This window comes from Microtus oregoni, unplaced genomic scaffold, assembly GCF_018167655.1.
Source record: "Microtus oregoni isolate MIOR12 unplaced genomic scaffold, Mior012 000000F_ref0000247, whole genome shotgun sequence".
In the NCBI taxonomy this organism is placed as follows: domain Eukaryota; kingdom Metazoa; phylum Chordata; class Mammalia; order Rodentia; family Cricetidae; genus Microtus; species Microtus oregoni.
The window spans coordinates 60,319,502-60,339,518 of record NW_024543059.1 but is presented as its reverse complement, the minus strand read 5'-3'; the positions used below and the strand labels follow the sequence as shown (position 1 = coordinate 60,339,518).

The 20,017-nt window shown below is 46.5% G+C and overlaps 1 protein-coding gene across 2 annotated transcripts in view; it reads left to right on the top strand.

The window, feature by feature from the left end:
• The first annotated feature begins 366 nt into the window (after positions 1-366).
• The window catches only part of Mcoln2 (mucolipin TRP cation channel 2), a 40,954-nt gene continuing 21,303 nt past the window's right edge, over positions 367-20,017 (top strand). Inside the window, exons 1-2 of one of the 2 annotated variants that reach the window (XM_041652495.1) lie at positions 367-484; positions 13,572-13,731. In XM_041652495.1, coding sequence (XP_041508429.1) covers positions 375-484; positions 13,572-13,731 — 270 coding nt within the window. In that variant the 5' untranslated portion in view covers positions 367-374. Of the gene's footprint in view, positions 485-591; positions 801-13,571; positions 13,732-20,017 lie in introns of those variants that run through there. The other variant, XM_041652503.1, reaches the window with a different exon arrangement.

Here is a 20,017-nt window from a genome sequence, read left to right as displayed (position 1 = left end):
TAACACGGCAGAATAGAACTGGCCAAAGAAACGGAGAAGCCAGGCGTGGGTGGCACGTGTTTGTAATCCCAGTACTTAGGAGGCCGAGGTAGGAGGATCGGTCTGAGTTTGAGGCGAGTCCGGGCCACATAGCGCGCTCAAAAGAAATGCAGCAAATGTGAAAGGGGTCAGACACTATCTTGGAGAGGTCAGGGAATGGATGAGGGCAGCGGGGTGGCGGAGGGCGGGCGGGGCGACCGGGGCGGGGTGGACAACGGGAGGCCTCTCAGCAGGCTCCCTGGGCGACTTCCCTTTATAAAGGGCGCCTCCTCCGCCTGCCTCCCGCAGACACCCACAGGCGGAGCCGGGTGTCAGAACTGTGGGGATCGTGGGGGATGGAGGCTTCGCACGTCGGTGGCGCTCGCGCCATGCCTGGAGGCGAGGAGACGCTGGACCTGCCTGCTTGGAACCGCGCCCTGGACCCGGACTGGGACACCCACCACAGGTCTGTACTCCCCCGGGGCGCCACGTCTTGTGACCTCCTGGGTTCCAGCGTCATCTCCTTCCGGGACTGCCCCAGCTGCGGTGTCCCTGCGCCCACACCTGCTCCCCGTTCTGCCTCCTGCCTCCGGCTCGCGGTCGCTTAGTTAAAGCTCTTCGCGACACTGGCAGAGCAGCTCCCGGGTCGCCCAGCTCTGGAGGAAGGCAGCGGCAGCCGGTGGGGACGCGGGGGCTTGGCGGGAGAACAGGGCCACGCGTAGGGACCAGGGCTCACGCATCCGCGCGGCCCCGGGGCTGCAATGAGAGCGCTGGCTGCGAGGGTAAGAGGTTTTGGATACCTCCAGACTTCCAACTGGGGGATGCTATCCCGAGGGTCGGGAGATGGGTGCGCAGTGGGTCCGCTTTCCAACTCCTTCTTGTTCCCCAGAGCCCTGGAAAGTTCCGAAGGTGGGGAAAGGGTTGGTCCTGCAACCTGACCATTTCCCCAGGTAAAGGACCCGGAGAGAGATCAGATGTTTTCAGGTTAAAGTCCTGGTGAGGCTTTTTCTGGAGACAGTATTCTGAAAGATCCTGGTTGGCTGAAGGATCCTGGTTGGCTTTACCGGACTGTTCTTACTACCTTGGGCAGGCCCACGCTAACTGCTTGCACTTAGTTAAATAAGGCCAGGTTTTACATTCCGGAACAAACAGGCCTTTTCTTAGGTGGGAGGGTTACGGTGTGGTCAACCCTGGTTTCCTCAGCGCTATGAAAAATCGTTCAGTCAAGCCAGATGGCTCTGCCAAGTGGCCCCTCCTATGTGCTTAAACTTCTACAGCAGCTCAGTTGAGGTGAGGACAAAGTGGCCTTTGGCTCCTGCTTGCTGCTCTTAAGCAAATAGTGGTGGGATGTTAAAGTTTTCTAAGGCAGCCAGGAGCGGCTCCTGCCTTCCCAGCAGGGTGCTCTCCAGGTCAGCAAGGAAAACCGAATCAGAAGGGAGTCTATTTAGTCTGGGATGATCGCCTGAGTGGAGAACTTTCTGCAAGGGTGGCATAGATTTCCCAGACCTTTGAGAGACCAATTTTGAATTATAAAACAACATTGGTGGGTTCTCAAGGACAGGGTTGGAGCCTCAACACCCAGGTAAAAGTACTTGGCGCCTGTAATCCTAACGCTGGAAGGGCAGGCGACAGGAGGACCTCCAAAGTTCACTGGCCAGCCAGCCTCCTTGTTCCTGAAGATGGCTCACTAGGTTGTCCCCACATGCACAGCACGTGTGCACACGGGTGCTTGTACACAAATACATATGCATCCCTGAAAAAATGGTGCAGCTTTGACAACTGTAACAAGTTGTGAATGTCACATCAAAATGGCCAGTGTCATACAATCTGTAAACTCCTCTCTGAAAGTAAAGGAGTTTATTTTATTTTATTTGAGACAAGGTTTCTCTGTAGCTTTGGAGCCTGTCCCGGAACTAGTTCTTGTAGACGAGGCTGGCCTTGAACTCACAGAGATCCACCTGCCTCTGCCTCCTGAGTGCTGGGATTAAAGACGTGCACCACCACCACCCAGCAAGGAGTTTATTTTTAATATGTCACATGAGTAGAAGTGTACCCACTTCTCTGTCTTCTCCCTAAATGCACTGTCCTTGAAACCAAGGACCAAATGCCTGTGGATTTATGGGCTCACGCCTCTGTCTGGCCTGGAGAATGTCTGTGCTCATGTTGGGTGTGAAGCATAGCCTTCGGTTTTATTTTTGTTCGATGTTGTTTTCCCCAACACATTGCATTCAGGGCTTGAATGGTTTTTGACATATTCTGTGTCCTCAGAAGCTATGTACATTGCTGAAGGACACAGACTAAATGTTCGTGGAAACCGTTTTTGAAGGCTTGCAGATGTGAATATACACCACAGGCAGGTGTCTGGCTGTCCAATACGGGTGGGGAGACAAGATGGTTGCTGTAAACTGAGAACGGAAGTGGGGTGGTACAAGAGGTGGAAAAATCGCCTGTGGGTATCAGGGTGCAAACTCGGGCATTGTGTGTACAAGGGACGAAGAATGCAGCTCTCTCTAAGTGGGCTGTGAGCTCTGCCAAGTCAGGCGCCGCTCACAGCATCCACGACATTCTAAGCCAACAGCACGTAACCAAGACAGTTGGATAGGCTTTCCTGGTAGAGTCTGAATTCTGCTAAGATTTTCGCTTGTCTTTCTCTTTCAATCCCAAGAGATGTTAAACACCTGCCCGCCTGAACTTTCGCCCGGCACACCTTTCTCATCCAACCTTCCTGAACTAGGTCTTGCAGCCAGGATCTGTTTAAAAAGAAAAGCACCTTTTGTGTGCTTTTCCTCCAGGATCAAGGCTTTCCCATTCTCCTCTATCAAGGAGATATGTGTATATATATATACATATCCCAACACCGAAGTCTGCTAACAAAGGGAAGACTTGGAAGACACTCTGGAGCTGAGAGTCAGGGATGCGCAGTTAGAAGCCAGTCTCCCTGCTCCTGGCTCCCCTGTCAGTGACATGAAACCTAAATTCAGACTGTTTTTAAAACTTAGTGGGAAAAAAAAAAGCTGACAACCAGGTGTCTTCTTGTGGTTAACATTTGTGAGTAAAAACAGTTGCCAAAGAAAACCAATTTGGCCCTAAGCACTAAAGCGAGCCTTCTTCAGCTGGGCCTTTAGAGTTGAAGTTCTGAATGTCACTTCTGAGGAGAGAAATGACTCTTCAGAGGGCCCGTGTGTCCACCACAGAGAAAAGTAACTTCATTCCCAGAAGTAGCTACTTTTAACATTTATTTTCATTTGTGTGTTTGTGTGTGTCTGTGTGTGTCTGTGTGTATGCTGTGCATGTAAGTGCCCATGGGGACCAGAGAGGGGTTGCTTATCCCTTGGAGCTGGAGTAACAGGTGATTGTGAACTCTCTGAAGGGAATACAGGATCCATACTCTGGTCCCCTAGAAAAGCAATGAGCACTTTTAACCTAGGAACCACTGCCCCAGCCCCAGACACTTAAACAAGCAGAATACAGTGTTCTACTCAGTATGAAGCAGCCCATCTGTGTTCACTTGCTTCTGCCGCCACTTGGACTTCCCCTCCGATGTCTTATCTTGACCTGTCTACAGCAGAACCCCTGTTCTGTTTTGAGCCTGGTCCCAGGCTCCCTGGTTCTGAACTCTTTCTCCTTGATGAGGCGAGACTGCTTTGTAGGCACAGGTGTCCAACTTCCTTTCCTCTCAGATGGCTGATTTCATCTCTTCTCTTTCAAAAATTGTCTTTTTTATCCCTCTTTCTTTCTTTGAAATATGTCTTCATGATTTCAGTTAAAAATTTCTGCGGGATAGTCATTAGTAACTCTTGAGGCCAGCGATTCTGGAACATCGTCTTCAGTATCCTAATTTTTGAAGACACATGGTTTAAATGGTGGACTTTATAAAGAAAATCCTATTACCCTTGGCACATTTCCAAGAGGTGTAGCCCACCGAGAGACCGGCAGACTGGGTAAGCAGGACATTGGAGCCCTATACTTGTTGAAAACTTTAGGAAAGAAAAGGTTAGGGAGGGCTTGCCATCGTCGCTGCCTTTGTCCTCAGCCCTCAGAGCCCATTCTTCTGGAAGAGGAGATTGACTCCCTCCTGCTGTGGCCCCAGGATTCTTCATTATGTTTGCAGAAAGAGTGCGGCCTGTTAAGGATAAGCATTTTGAGCATGTGTGGCTTTACTTCTGCATTCCTGGAAGTCTGGGGCATTGAGGAAGACGGCAGGGATGGTTTCATAGTAACTTGGTGGCCCAGCTGTCTTCAGGGAAACCCTGAAAATTCTGGGTGTCCGTCTTCTGTTGAGAGCACTCGTGGGCAACGGAAAGTCCCTTCGATCTTCTTCCAGGGCTCTTCCTGGGATCCGAGTCACCACGTGGCTTATCTTTCCAGAGATATTTTCAATAGCCTCCTTGACTTGGGCAACGGTTAACTTCTCTTAGAAGACTAAGAATTCATAATTAGTTCATAATAGGAAATGGAGTGAAAAATTCAGGCTGAGTTGTCAGGAGTGGGCCAAAGTCTCCGTCTGTGGGACTGGGGACTGGCCGTCTGACTCTTGTCCTGGGGCCCTCAGGGCCACCACTGAGGGACTCCACATTCACCCTTTCTTCCCCTTGCTCCTCCCACTCAGCACACTTGAGAAGAGGGCAGGGATTACCTGGTTCCCTGATACACATTAGACACCCTATTTGACCTTAGGTTATTTACCTTGTGAGAGTAACTAAATAATTCTCATGTTAATTACCAACATTGAAGAAGAGAGAGAAACCATGAGGAAAATTAAAATTCCCTGGGAAACATTTCACAGAGGTCTTGTGGGTAGGCAATGCTTTTTCATTTTTGTTTGCTAGTTCTAGATGTTTTAAAAGGGTGAAATATGGGGAGCCAACTTTGGACACACACACTAACATTTAAAAAATAATGAGATTATACTGTGTTTATTTTATAATCAAAATGTAACAATGTAACATAGGCATTTTCCCCGGCTCACAATCTCAAGTCTGGATTCAGTGAATATTTTATAGATATTTTAATAGATAGCAATTATGAAATTTGCAGAAAAGTACATAAAGCATTGGTTCCTTGATCATACAAACACTCATAGATAAAGAACAGAGTGGCTGTTAGTACTCCCATTTTTCCGAACAGAGTTTCCCCTGGATTTGATACGTAAGAGTTAAGCTGGATTTGTGTCGACCTGATTGTTATAGCAACCTGTTGCTGCTCTCCAGACCCTTTGCCTGTAGCTGTACTGGGCTGTCTTTTTCTTATTAATAGTTTGGGCTATTAGTAACCCAGCACCTATTAACTACTAACAGCAGTAAGCTTCTGGATGCTTCAGTATCATGCAGACCTCCTCCGAGTCTGCCTTTTGGCTCTGCTCGTGTGTGTGACTGCACGTTTGCATGTGTGTGGATGCGCATGGGTGTGTCGGCCTGCAGCTGACATCAGTGTCTTCCTCAGTCACGCTATCCTTTTTGTTTATGGAGGCAGAGTCTCTCATTAAAGCTGGGGCAGTCCAATTAGTCAGCTTATCTAGTTAACCTAGGGGCCCCCAATTCTGCTTCCAGTGCGCTGGGATTACAGAGGGCACGCACACCTGCCTGGCTTTTGCCTGCTTCTGGGGTCTGAACACTGAACCCCCACTTGCTCAGGGAGCACTTTCTCCTCAGAGCCATCTGTCCAGCCCACTGTCTTTTCACTCTTCTGACTGTGTTGTCTACCACTGGCTTCCATGCCTTCTGAGGTTTGCTGTACTTAGAGAGACACATTAAATTATTTGTCTATATTCTATATCTGATGTATCCACTGATTTTATTTTTTATACAAGCATCTCTGCATCTCTTGGTTCTTTTTGTTGGTGTTTTTTTTTTTTTTTTTTTTTATTCTGTTTCTGGAAGGACTCTGGCCCAAAGAGCAGATCATCAGAACATCATGGTGGTAACTTATCAAGTTGATTCTATAAAAAAAAAAAATCAAATCAAAACAAAACAAACCCCAAACAAACCAGGAGTAGCAAGTAAAAGAATAAAACAAGGCAACAATTCTATCAGCAAATTGGTCACCTAGACCACCTTAGAACCTTCTAATCATCTTGGCTAAGTATGACTTTAATATTTCATTCAGTTGGTCATTTTTCAATTTTCTATTGTTACATAGTTTTATTACTGTTGCTATGGTTTGGTTTTAAAGGGCACTGACTGAGGAAAAACTTATGTAGCCAGAATCGTGGCCTCATTCATTGATTCATTTAGCTTCTTCCAAGCCATATTCACTGAATACCTACTGTGTTAGGGAGTCTGCCGTATGCTCCAGATACAGTGGAGCAGGGCTTAAGGAAGCTCTTACAAGGAAAACCAGTTATGATATTGAATCGGAGGAAAGTAAAGGTTACGATAAGGAACAGAGAGGTGACATGAGTATCTGGGCCTCTCTAGCTGACTGTAAACCCAGCTGTTTGGGAGGCTGAGGCAGGAGGATCTCTAGTTCAAGACCTGCTTAGGTAACAGGGTGAGTTTAAGTCTAGAGTGGACAACTTAGTGAGACCCGGAGTCAAAGTAAAAAGTAGCCGGGGGTAAGGAGTCCAGTCTGTGGCTGAGTCCGTGCTTGTCGCGTTTAAGGTCCAAGGTCCGGTGCACAGTCCTGCAAGGAAAACCCCCAAAGGCCTCTGTAAAACCATACCCCCCCCCACCCCGAGCTGAGAAACTCCAAGGACAGGAAGGATCCAGAAATGCAAAAGAGCTGGGGAAACACCAGGTGCAGACCCCCAGGTCGGGGGAATGTTCCAGAGCCAGAAGTGACTGGACGGGGCACAGTGAGGAAGCAGAGTGAGCAGGGCAAGAAGGGAACTGTAATCTTGTAAGCAATGCCCGGAAGTGGTAGGAGGCTCAGCGCTCATTCTGAGAGGAGCAGAAAGTCCCAGAGGTGATTTCAGCTGGAAATGCCGGATTCAGGAAACGAGCTGAAATCAATTTAAAGGTAATTAAGCCGGTCTCTAGCACTGCCCTCTAGCTTGATGTGGTGCACTAGGAAGCCACGTCTGGGATCAAGTAAGAGAGAAGATGCTGAGGGAGGGGCTGTAGTAGGAGCCCGGAGCACTGAGAATGAGACCTTCAGAAATGCAAACTCGAGTGTCAAGAAGGAAAAACAGACATCTCAGTAAAAAAACAAGATTTTTGTATTGCGACCAGTCTTGAGCTCCAAGTGCCTAACTTGCCTCCTTGGCAGCATGAGGAGATAGCAACAGGCCACTTCTAAGTCAGTCATTAGACTCATCCTGTCACTTGGCAGGCAGAGTAAGGGTCACCCAAGTAATTCAAAACAATAGCAGCATGGACGGTCCCATCTCTGCCAGCAGGAGGTCATCATGCACCTGGTGCATGCATTTTCAGAAGCAAAGGTCAAGAGCCTTTGTCTCAGTCCCACAATGAAATTGAGGGTTATGATCTCGATACAGCTAAGCATCGTTGGAAATAGCTTTTCAACACATCAGGCTTCCACGCACTTGGTTCAGTAAAGCTAGAATTGCCCTCAGTCTTATGGTAACCCTCAGCCCAACCATCACTTGGTCCCGGTTACTCACGGCAGGGTAGGCTTTCTAAGGAGCCAGTGCAGCCGTGGCCTGCTTCCCTTTTCTTCCCACTCACCACCTGACCAGCCCATCTGCATCCTCAAGCGTTTGCTCAACCCACTGTCTGGCCAAGTTTCTTTTCTGTTTCATATCTGATTTTAATGCTGATGGATAATGCTGTATGGATACTACATAAACATGAAGACCGGAGCTCAATTCTTAGAAACTCCAAAAGCCAGGTGTGGTGGCTCTTGCCTATGATCCTAGTGTTGGGGAGACAGACACAGGAAGATCTTAGGATTCTCTGGCCAGCTAGTCTAGTCTAATCTGTGAGGTCCGGCTTCAGTGAGAGGTGCTTTCGCCTCCGTCATCATAGTGAGGGAGACACCTGACGTCAACCTCGGGCTTCCATGTGTGCATACATATGTGTGCACACACACAGAGATACACACATGTGTACACACAGTGAGGATCATGCATTGGCTTAATTAAACTGATAATGAGTAAGTGCTGTAATTGTCTTGATCGGTTTCTCGCCGTAGCAGTGTGTGGTTACTGCGGTTAATGGGCTGGCGTCATTGGATCTGCACAGATTCCCGTGCCTCAAGCCATGTTAGAGCCATTCTTTCCTCCGCTCTTGGGAAAGTTTCGCCTTTTTTCTGAACCTGTTGGTGATTGTTACCGTCGCTGGCGAGAGTTGCGGCATTCCTCCAGCCTTCTGACCTTGTTTGTGCTTATGAAGGGGTGACTGCAGTTTCAGGCCCCTGGCGCCTGTCTCCTAGCTGGTATTCCCCACCAGGGAGTGCTGGGAACTTGTCTGTCAAGCGAATGGATGAGTTTATCCTGACATATTGCTCGCTCTTCTTTTTCTTTTTAGTTTTTCTGTCACTTTCTTTGCTTTACACCCCTCTATCGTTGCTATAGTGAAGCCTGTACCTTTACAATACATACCTTTACCTACTAGGCGGCCAGGCAAAACTACAAACTGAGAAGAGAAGAGCAAGATAGTATGTTCAGGGAAGTCTCAATAACTCACACATTTAAACTTTTCCTTGGAGATGCTAGAATTTTTGGACCCAAATACCATTTACTTTTCTCCAAAGTTTAGATGTTTTAAAATCTAAGTCAGATTCATCTCGAGCATCCATTATGTCACCTAGCGTTTGTTCTGTTTCTGCCTCCTGCTCCAGCCACTCATTCTTTCCTATGGTTTGCAGGTTGAGCGGCTCCGGGGGTGGAGGGTGCTTTGAAGGAGAGTTAAGCACGTTCAATCCTTCCCAGTACTAGGAACACTGTGACTCCTAGTGGGTTAAGGAACAGGGCTGGAAAGACATAGTAGTTTAGATAAGTCCTGACAAGTTTCACTTGCGTTCTCTGCTACCTCTTACTGTCTTGGTATTTCAAAACTTTGTTGCTTTTGCTATCATTTTCTGGCTTTGCCTGAGGCTTCTGAGTGTGTGTGTGTGTGTGTGTGTGTGTGCATGTATGAGTCTGTGAGTGTGTGTGCATTGTGTGAGTGAGTGTGTGTGCGCATGTGTGTCTGTTAGTGTGTGTGCACATGTGAGTCTGGAGTGTGTGTGCGTGCATGTGAGTGTGTGTGCATGTTTGATTCTGTGAGTGTGTGTGAGCATATATGTGTATTCGTGTGTGTGCATGTGGTGTGTAAATGTCTTGGGGATGCCTCTGGTCTCTGCTCCCCTGGAAATGAGAGTACAGCATTCATCATCATGATTGGCACTTTCCATGCAGGCTCTAGGAAATCGGACTCAGTTCTGCTTACAAGGCAAGCGCATTACCCACTATGCCATCTCCCCAGCTCTGGGGCCTTCTTACTAAAGGATCTCGGGGTTGCGGTAGCATCACCTACCATTTCTTCAACACTGAGTGGCTAGTGAGGAGCACACATTACTGGATGCTCTTGAAGCTGTAGGGCTACACTGCATACTCCTCTGCCCCAGGACATACATCAAGTATAGCTTCTGACACAACTTATTGTGATTTCCCCACTCACATCTTCCAGTGCGTGAGCTCTAGAAGGCGCAGCAATGTCTCTAGCAGAAGCTGACCCTCCAGATACTCACTCCACCAACTGCCTTGAATCTTTACTATGGTTCATGCAAAAACAAGCTCTTGTCTCTTAGGTTCAGAATTTCTTACATAGTGTATAGTCTTTCTCTCTCTCTCTCTCTCTCTCTCTCTCTCTCTCTCTCTCTCGTGTGTGTGTGTGTGTGTGTATAGGGTTCTCCATATGTCAGGGTTCTAAGGATCTAGTACACACCTCTTTGTGTTTATTCAATGAAAAGTGTATCATGGAATGCGAGCACACATCCTTTAGACTAAAGTGACTGTGGTTGACTTTAAAGTTGTCACCCGCACACCCTCAACAGCCCCCAGTCGTCTTCTCTGGGCTTGTGAGGACGCTGTTCTCAAGCTCAGGGAAGACAATGCTAGGTCCCTCCACCTTCCCAGTCAAGTGCTCCTGTAGCATTGACACCTGTGAATTATGACCACAATGGCATTCTCCTTGCTCTCTGAGCCCTTCACCTCATAGTCAGAACTTTGTGTCTGGAATCACGGGTACCCTGTGGTGCAACCCTCACAATAATGTGTTCCCAAGTCTCACCTGCTGGAGCTTGAGCATGTGACCTTCACGGAACCTACTCATCCCACGTCCTGTCCCAGCACCTAGCCCACAGAGTGATTATTCAGTCAGTTAGGCTAAGGAGCTTCCAATAGCACGCTCAAGGCAAACATATATGTAAAGTCTTTCTTGAGATAGTTTGTAGCTCAGGCTGGCCTGGAACTCACTATGTAGTTCAGGCTGGCCTGGAACTCACTGTGTAGCTCAGGTTGGCCTAGAAGTCCGTAAAACCCTCATGTCTCAGTTTGTGGAGTGTTACAATCATAGACATAAGCCACCTTGTCCAACTTTATCTTTTGAAATGAGACTCATTTAGTAGCTGGTTTCTCATTATTAAAAAGTAGTTTTTAATTAAAGTTTATCTTCTAGATATTTTACCCATGCTGTATGGTATCAAGGCTACTTTCTTTTTCTTTTAACTTTATTTTCATGTGTATAGGTGTTTTACCTGCATATGTGTGCAGTAGCTGCAGAGGCTAGAGGAGGACATTGGATCCCCTAAGGCTGAAAACAGACAGCCGTTAGCCACCCTATGGATGCTGGGAATTGAACCCAGGCCCTCTGGAAGAGCAGTCAGTGCTGTTAACCACTGAGCCATCCCTCCAGTTTCAGCAAGGCTCTTTTCTCAGCTTTCCAGTCCTAAGGCACGCAGTGGTGCATGCTCGGTTTCTGCTGCATTCTAAGCGCTTTCGTTACTCAATTGCCATCAGTCTGGTTCTGGTTTATTCAGGCACTGACCATATCTTATAAGTTACACATTAGATTGTCCCAGTCCCTGGAGGCTCATCCACTGTGTATCTCAGGACACAGAGGGAAGCTCCAGTTCAGAACCTCCAGACTCAAGCAACCCAGCACTCTGAAGTACCACAGTCATCTAGGTTTAAGTCCCACTGCTCTGGTTTATGGCTAGTATGTCTGGGGATGTGGCTGTGTTTTCATTTCCCCTTTCTTAGGAAATAGGACCTGGAGTGAGTCTGGTCTGCGGGGTAGCCTTAGGAGTGCTTTCTCAGCCTTCTTCCTGAGAGGGAAGGGCTTTGGGGTACATATCTGCAAGAGAGGAGAATCTGCTGCCGGCTCAGGGTAACACACACACACACACACACACACACACACACACACACAGTCCCAGAGTGTGTGAGTGGCATTTGGCAACAGCTGTAGACACAGGTGAGATAGCCCGGGAGCTGCCTACTGTTAGACCCTCCAGTCTTTACGGAGCAGCATGGACCTTCTTCAGTAGGAACTATTTTCTCCATGTCTTTCTCTGTCCTGGCTGGTTTTCTGTCAACTTGACACAAGCTAGAGTCATCAGAGAGGAAGGAGACTCAGTTGAGGACGTACCTCCATTAGACCGAGCTGCAGGAAATTTTCTCCTTAGTGATCTGTGGGGACGGGCCCAGATCTTTGTGGGTAGTGCCATCCCTAGACTGGTGAACCTGGAAAAAGAAAGCAGCTGAGCAAGCCAGGAAAACAAGCCAGTAAGCAGCACCCCTCCATGGCCCCTGCACCAACTCCTGTCTCCAGGTTCCTGCCCTGTTTGAGTTCCTGTCCTGACTTCCTTCAGTGGTTAAGGGCAATGTGGAAGGATAAGCTGAATAAACCCTTTCTTCCCCAGCTCACGTCATGGTCATGGAGTTTCTTCACAGCAGCAGAGACCCCAGCTACCTCCCTCTCCCTCTCATCTTCTCTCCCTTCACTTTTCTTTTAACCTTCCCCCCTTTCCCCCTCTCCCCCCTCTCCCTCCCTCCCTTCCTTTCTCTATCCCTCCCTTCCTATCTTCCTTCTTCTTCCTTCATTTCTTATCTCCTTTTAAAATTTCTGGTAGGACGGTTCTAGCTAACCTAGTGTACCAATCTTAGAAATGACATCATAGTCAGGTGGTGGTGGCACATGCCTTTAATCCCAGCACTCGGGAGGCAGAGGCAGGCAGATTTCTATGAATTTGAGACCAGCTTGGTCTGCAAGAGCTAGTTCTAGGACAAGCTCCAAAGCTACAGAGAAACCCTGTCTTGAAAAACGAAAACAACAACAACAAAAAAAAAATCAATTTAGAAACAGAAAACCAGGGTGAGCAAGATGGCTCCGTAGGTAAAGGTAATTGCTGTGGGAGCTGGAGACCGGAGTTCAGCCCCACACAGAGGTGGAAGGAGAGAACTGGCTCGGTGCAGTTGTCTTCTGAGTGCTCACGCCCACCGTGAAGTTCATACCCACCCTATCATGTCTTTCAGCTTCTTTTAAAGTTTTAGTCCAGGTAGACAGCCCAGATCATAGTTGTATAGGGTATTATTTAAATAGGAAGGCCAAGCTCACAGCACAGCCCACCTGTTTACTCTATGACCTCTGATCTGTGTCAACTCTGTCCCAACAGGAGAACTATATCACAACAGTTCAGTCATGATTATGCTGATGACATTCTACTGCTAAATATACCTTTTGCATTGTTCTATTATGCTATATATAAAATTTAGATTAATTTTCTATTGTACATGTTCTATACTACATTATCTCTTAGTAAAATTCATGTTTTTAGTGTTAATAATTTCTATGTGCCCAGCATATTTTGTACTCCTCACCTTGAAGACTTAGCTACGAAACATGTGTCTCATCAGCTATGGTCATGGTTCCACGGCCACCTCTCATTGGTTGTCTCTGGCCTTGATGATCACATGTCCAGCCATCAGTTTGGAGTTGACGAGCCAAGTTGACAAGAATATAGCTGGGCGAAAGCAGAGAGCTGCTATCCTACCTCTCTCAAGCGGTTTATATTCTGGCATTAAATATTTATTCTTAGACAATTTTGTTCATGTATATAATGTATTACTATCATACCCATTCCTCGCCACTCTCTCTTCTGGAATCTTGTAATCATTGGTATTTATCCATAAATGGGGGACATAATTCTTCTCAGAGTTATAGGACGAAGATTTTCTAAATCCTTAACGATTTAATTCTGTCGATTTATATAAAATGCCAGTCATTTCAAACCCAAAGTGTCATGATTGATTTCCCTTTTGTTGTTTTTGGAATAGCACACTCTCACACACAGAAACTTACATTTTCACACTCTTCTCCCAACCCGTCCACCCACACTCTTTACAACAGGAGATACTGTACAGTAAGACGCAGGAAATGCCAGGCAAAGCTTTTGATTCTGACAACAGGCATTTTGAGTGAGATGGGTTGTTACCTACAAAGGCAGGTTACAAAGGAGTGGAGGCCCCTTTGGATTTCCCGAGACAAGAGGTCACCGGTCTGAGAGTTCTGTGTCTGGGAACAGGTGACATCTGTGACCAGGAAGTGTAGGCCAGGAGACTGGGAGAAACAGGCTGTTCCTGGGTGTTTAAAAACTGTCTTCTGTGGCAGAAGCGCGATGGCATCTCTTGATTCTGAGGTGAAGGAAGAGCGTCTGAGGGAGGACCTGAAGTTCTACTTCATGAGCCCCTGTGAGAAATACAGAGCCAGACGTCAGATCCCATGGAAGCTGGGCTTGCAGATTCTGAAGATAGTCATGGTAACCACACAGGTAACTCACACAATGACTCCTCCCTTCCCCAAGATCCAACCATCTCCACCTGTTCTGTCCTTGCTTGTTTATCTGCAAGACTCACGCTGAAGTTCATGAGACTGAAATTAAGTCTCCTCGGCGGGCAGAAGGCAGAGAGCAGGCCGAAGTTCAGTTCAAAAGACCTGGTTTCAGTAAGAGTTCATGAGGCCACATCTCCACCGGAGCTGTAAAAAACAGATAAAAGAAGATCCATGTAGAGGGGGTTTCTTAATCTTCTCACCCCAATCCATGCGAGGTCCACAGGCTGCCAAGGAGTTCTCAAGAATCCATCTTACAGTATTTAATATGTTTTTGAAAGTCTTCAGACATAGAAAATGCTGTTTCCTTAATCAGAAGCGTTGTGCCCCCGTGTAAGTGCTAACTACAGGCACTATCAAGAATGTCTGAGCGTTGCATTGGACCTTGATCTAAGGTCATCCTGCAGATCGGTTATCACCAGAACTGGAACGGCCGTCAGCGCTGTCATCCAGCTGTTGAGCTGTGGCTTTGACCTCATCTGTGGGTGACTTCTCCTGAGGTGACTACAGTTGAACATACATGTCTGAAAAAAAAAAACAGTACTGATTTGGAGTCTTTAGCTCTAATATACGTAATCTATTGGGACCATCAATCCAAAAGGATGATTTTTCTGAAATACAACATTAAAAATGTAAGGAATGCTTCCATGTGGAAATGAGAGGGCCTCGGCTGTGGTTACAGCTGCAACTTGACTCTGAGTTTGTTCAGGAGTCTTCAGGTTGGATGATTTCTGTCCCAGTTCATTCAGAAAAGCAAGTCACACAGGCTCTGAGGCTAGGAACACTGCCATCCGGAGACCTGAGCTCAGTTCCCAGCACACACCGTGGCTCATACTGATAACTCCAGACCTAGAGTATCTGATGCCATCTTCTGGATTCTGTAGACATGAGGTATACATGTGGTGTACAGGCAAAACATTCAAATGCATTAATATAATAAAACAACATAAAAGTAATTAAAAGAGAGAAAGGCAAGCAGTCGCTTCAGAAGACGTAAGACCCTGCACGCCCAGGATGCAGGGGTGTGGTTAATAGCATGCATCGCTTGCCCATTTCCACTCTTGGTTTTCAAGTTTAGTTTTGGTGACCTATAAATTAGAGTCTTCTTCATTGTTTCTTAAAAGGCAAAGATTATTAGTTGATTATTTACCAGTTTTCTATCTTGCTTAAACTTTGATGTTTTAATCTAGTACTGTTGTTAAAATTGTAACTGCCGTAGGCATAAAAAAATCATTGCCATCTTAACTTAGTTTTTTTTGGTCTGGTTACTATTGAATCACATTAACATTCCTCTTCAAAATGTTACCTGCTTATGCTTTTCCCCTTCTCAGCATTCCCCCAGCGTAGTTTCTTATCTCTGATTTAGATTTGTTTTAATTTTTATTTACACGTTTGTGAGTATACACATATGAGTGCAATACCTGGATAGACCAGAGAGGGCGTCAGATCTCCCAGAGTGGGAATTAAACCTGGTTGTGAGCTGCCCAGTGTGGGTGCTGTGAACCAAACTCTGGTCCTCTGCCAAAGCAGCCAGTGCTTTTAGCCACTGAGCCATCTTTCCATCCACACTTATCTCCGATTTCAAACACAGAAGAACATCTCATTTGCAGGGCACTGAGTTGAGGCACACTGTAGTTACCTATTCTGCTGCTGCTAACTCACAGGTTAATGGTTGCCACGGCAACCGCAAGGAGGGTCTTAGGCATGGTTACTCAGTTTATCCTTTCTGCAACCCTGTGAATTGAGCTCGGTTAGAATCCCCTTTTCATGGACGAAGAAACTGGGACAAAAGGGTTAAATAATTTGGTGTCATGCAGAGCTGGGGTTTGAGCCCAGCCAGTCTCCAAAACCATCTTGTTCTCTTTTGGTACCTTGTGCTGGATACAGGCTTTGTCTTCTAGGTTTGAAGGTAGGAAGACAGGCCAGTGGGCCAGACTGCTTCAAAGTTCATCTTGAACAAGTCCATGTCTCTTCAAATGCTGTTATCATCTTACTTTTATTTTGTTATTTTATATGTTTGAGTGATTCGTCTGGATGCCACATGTGTGCAGTGCCTCCGGGGTCTAGGAGAAGGTGTCAGATTCCCTGGGACTGGAGTTGCAGAAGTTGATTGCTACCATGTGGTTGCTTGTGGGATGAACCTGAGCCTGGGTCCTCTGGAAGAGCAGCCAGTGCTCGTAACTCTAACTGCAGTCCAATCCTACTGCTCTTTCTTAGGAAAGTGTTCACTTCATTCCCCTCCTGCTCAGGAATTCTACTGTGGGTGAGTGCACACGGACATCAGAGGTCATCTTGAGTGTCATTCCTCGGGGGTCCTGAGACAGGGTCTCTTCTAGGCCTGGAGCTTCAGCAGGATTGTTAGGGTAGCAGGATTGTTAGGGTAGCCATCAAGCTAGGGGAATTCCCTCGTTTCTCCCATTTTGCTATCACAGGGATTCCACACACACATCCTCCTATGCCCAGCATTTTACACAGGTTCTGGGGATTGAACCAAGACCATCAGACTCACGAGGCAAGCAATTCACAAACCACTGCTCAGGAAGTTCTGAAGAGTGCTTCTTTTCCCAGAAGACAACTATGAGTTTATAGTCCAGAATTCATGGATTCCCAGCATCTTCCTCACCCTCTGTCCAGGGAGGTTTCATCTACTGCCTCCTGTCCAGACGCTAGCCAGGCCAACCTGATGTTTCTCAGTTACGTTTGTACCTCTCTGCCCAGAGTGGTTCTTCCTCTTCACTCTGCAGGTGTGATTTGAAGACTCGCTCCCCCATTGTGTAATGTCCCTCACTCTGCTTTGCTATCTTCATCACTTAATTTAACTTTTAATAATAAACAGATTCTGGGAACTGGTAATTTGCTCTTTGTGTGGATTTCTGTTTCTCTACTAATATAATCCTATAAGTTACAACCTACTCCTGCCTCAGTCCTATTCCTGTGTGGCCTCATTCTATCTATCTATCTATCTATCTATCTATCTATCTATCTATCTATCTATCTACCTATCTATCTATCTAGTTGTGGATGGCTTGGTCACTTCTCCTTACATCATCCCACCTTTCCTGCTTCCTCATTCCCTGTCTCTTCCTAATCCAGTAAGTCTGAAGAGCACAGAGACTCAGGTTTTCAGAGTAGGAAACATTTTAGAAAGAAAAAAAGAAGCTAGCTCTGTGTTCGGCGATGACTTATGATCTCAGGGGAGGTGTCTGTCTTCTTTCCTGAGTTCCAGTCTTTCTATCCTGTACAACAGTTAGAGTGCCATCTTGCTTTTACTGGGCATAGTATGCTTTCTCCTACGCTGATTTTATAATGAGGACTTTTATTCCAGCTTTGCCAGACATTGAATGAGTATTTCAGTGTGTGTGTCTGTGTGTGTGTGTGTATGTGTGTGTGTGTGTGTGTGTATGTGTGTGTGCTATATCTTATTCATGGCAAATGTTGGCATTTAGTTAGAGAATTGGGAAAAATACCTGTTCTTCCTCCCAGATAGAAGTGGCCCCAGGCAAGCATCACAGGGTCACAGTCTCTTCATCTCAGAACCATGTTGATGGCTTTAAGTTTAAATAAGGCCGTGGCTGTCAATAACAACAAATCATGTGCCCCATTTGCGATCAGTTTGTCAGTTCCTTCCTCAGACACTTTGTGTGCCTTCGACTTCACTACGAGGGTGGGAAGGGAGGGTCTCACAGCCCCGTGTCTAGAGTCAGGTGGCAGCCTTTGCTGTAAGTGCGTGGCAAAGTGACTGAGAGGATAAGCAGGTCCTAGTATCAGGAAGAACAGCATTCAGACCCTTAGACACTTTCCAGATGTCGTGCCTGACTATATGGCCGGACATCAGGTGATAGATGTGTGCAATGGTGCTACATTCATCAGGTGACTCTGTTTGATGGTGACAGGTGGGTCACCGTCCAACTGTTACCCATTCCCCTTCTGACTCAATAGTGCTATGTAAACAAACAAACAAACAAAGCCTCCTCCTCATGGAGTCTAGTTTAATTGGTGAATTACATGAAGTCATTATACATTTTTTTTTTTAAATCACAATGCTTGGTACTCTGTGATGAGTCATTACTCAGCACCTTGGACAACCTCTCTCTCGCTCCACTCCAGCTTGGGGAAGAACCATTCTATACATGATGATTAAAGAGTTTTATCCAAGGGGCTACTGCTCAGGCTGTCCGGAGATAGCTGGCCTCTTTCAAATCTTCAAACACTCCTGTGTGTTGCTTCCCTAGTTTATAGTTTTAGCTTTTAGAAAACAACCCAACCCTTGCTGACATCCCTTGCAAGGGATGTCAGTATTGAAAATCATCATTTAGCTGGAGAATTTGGCTTTTAGGTTGCTTGATTTTCAGAACAGGTTGGAATAGGCTTGGGGTATCTTCTCTGATGGTTTTCTTAGAATAGCTGTGTTTCTGATGATTGTTTAATCATTGGTATTTGAGGAATTTGGTGTGATGACATTAAGTTATTAAAGCGTATCATCTGTAGACATGCTCAAGCAATGGTTGCTTCTATAATTCTGAAAAGTCTAGCACTAAATCCGCTCCTATGAGAAGTGTCCCAGAGACCTTTTAAAGTTTTCAGTGGAAAGGCTTTGTTTATGCAGTGTAATAAAGAGCTTTGGAGCCAAGCTCGACTTCCATTCTAGCTATGAGGCTGGGGGCCATTTCATGAAGGCTAATGCGGTTAACATCAGTGTAAAGTGTGGGCTGAGGCAGTAGCATGGTGATAACAAGGGCTGGTTGTAGTGGTGGACGGGGTACTGTAAATGCACCTGTCAGTGATGGAGGGGGGCTATGGCAGTTGATGAAAACACGGGGACTCTTGCTGTTAACTATCCAGTCTTTAAAAATCAACGCACATTCTCATATTCAGCACTGACTGGATTCACCAAGACATACTAAAAACCCAACCAGACAAAATACAAAAGTTAAAACTGTAAGCCACTGGGAAGTCCTTATGCCGATTTTGTCAGTCTCATGATTTATACATCGTTGTGTGTATATAACATGCTGAGGAACACCAGATATGACAGTTGGGGTCACCCAGTCCACTTTCCTGATTTCACACACGAGACACAGCTCAAGGTTCCATGATGATTCAGTGGAATCGTCACTGCGAGGAAACATTGCAGTCTTGGTTTGTAAGACTGCTTGGGGAAGTGGGGAAGGTGTGTGAGAGAGAAGCTTGCTGAGGTTTCCTTTACCACAGCCGCCTGTGTGTCAATGTGTTTGTGTGTGGAGCCTTGATTGAGAGCACGCTATGTGGGACAGAGTACAGGGGAAAAGACGTGCACTGCAGGCATGCATGTGTACACGTGTGTGTGTGTGTGTGTATGCACGAGAGGGGGATCAAGCCTGTGTGATGTGTGTATGTGTATGCATGGGGGGGGGTCAAGCCTCTGTGTGTGTGTAGTTTTGAATGAGAGTGTGCTCTATGTGACAGAGTGCAGGGGTGAAGGTGTGCACTGCAGGCATGTGCACGTGTTTGTGTGTGTGTGCGTGTGTGTATGCATGAGAGGGGGATCAAGCCTGTGATATATGTGTAATATGTCTGTGTGTGTGTGTGTGTGTGTAGTTTTGAATGAGAGCGTGCTCTATGTGACAGAGTGCAGGGATGAAGGTGTGCACTGCAGGCATGTGCACGTGTTTGTGTGTGTGTGCGTGTGTGTATGCATGAGAGGGGGATCAAGCCTGTGATATATGTGTAATATGTCTGTGTGTGTGTGTGTGTGTGTGTAGTTTTGAATGAGAGCGTGCTCTATGTGACAGAGTGCAGGGATGAAGGCTTGCTCTGCAGGCATGTGCACATATGCACAATGTGTGTGAAGAGGGATCATGCCTGTGTGGTAGCGTGTGCATGGGCATAACATGTGCAGCTTCCTGGCTTCTTATGAACCTGTGGCGATAGCTGTTTTTCCTATTGATGGAGTCTAAGGGGAAAGCTGTAGCTCTTGATGAAGAGAGTCTTTGAGTATTTGACTTTATGTCAGCAAATAGATGATTTGGGGAGGGGGATGTTGAGGCAGGGTCTCATTATATAACCTAACTGGCCTTGAACTCACGGCAATCCTTCTTCCTTTGCTCCCTGCATGTTGGTATTGCAGGAATGGTCACTATCCCCACCAGCAAGTGATTTTTAAGGGGGAAGACACCCTAGAGGACAGAAAATATCCAGGAGCAAAGTACTGGGTGTGGTGTCAACTGTCATTTCTTCTTCCCTGCTTG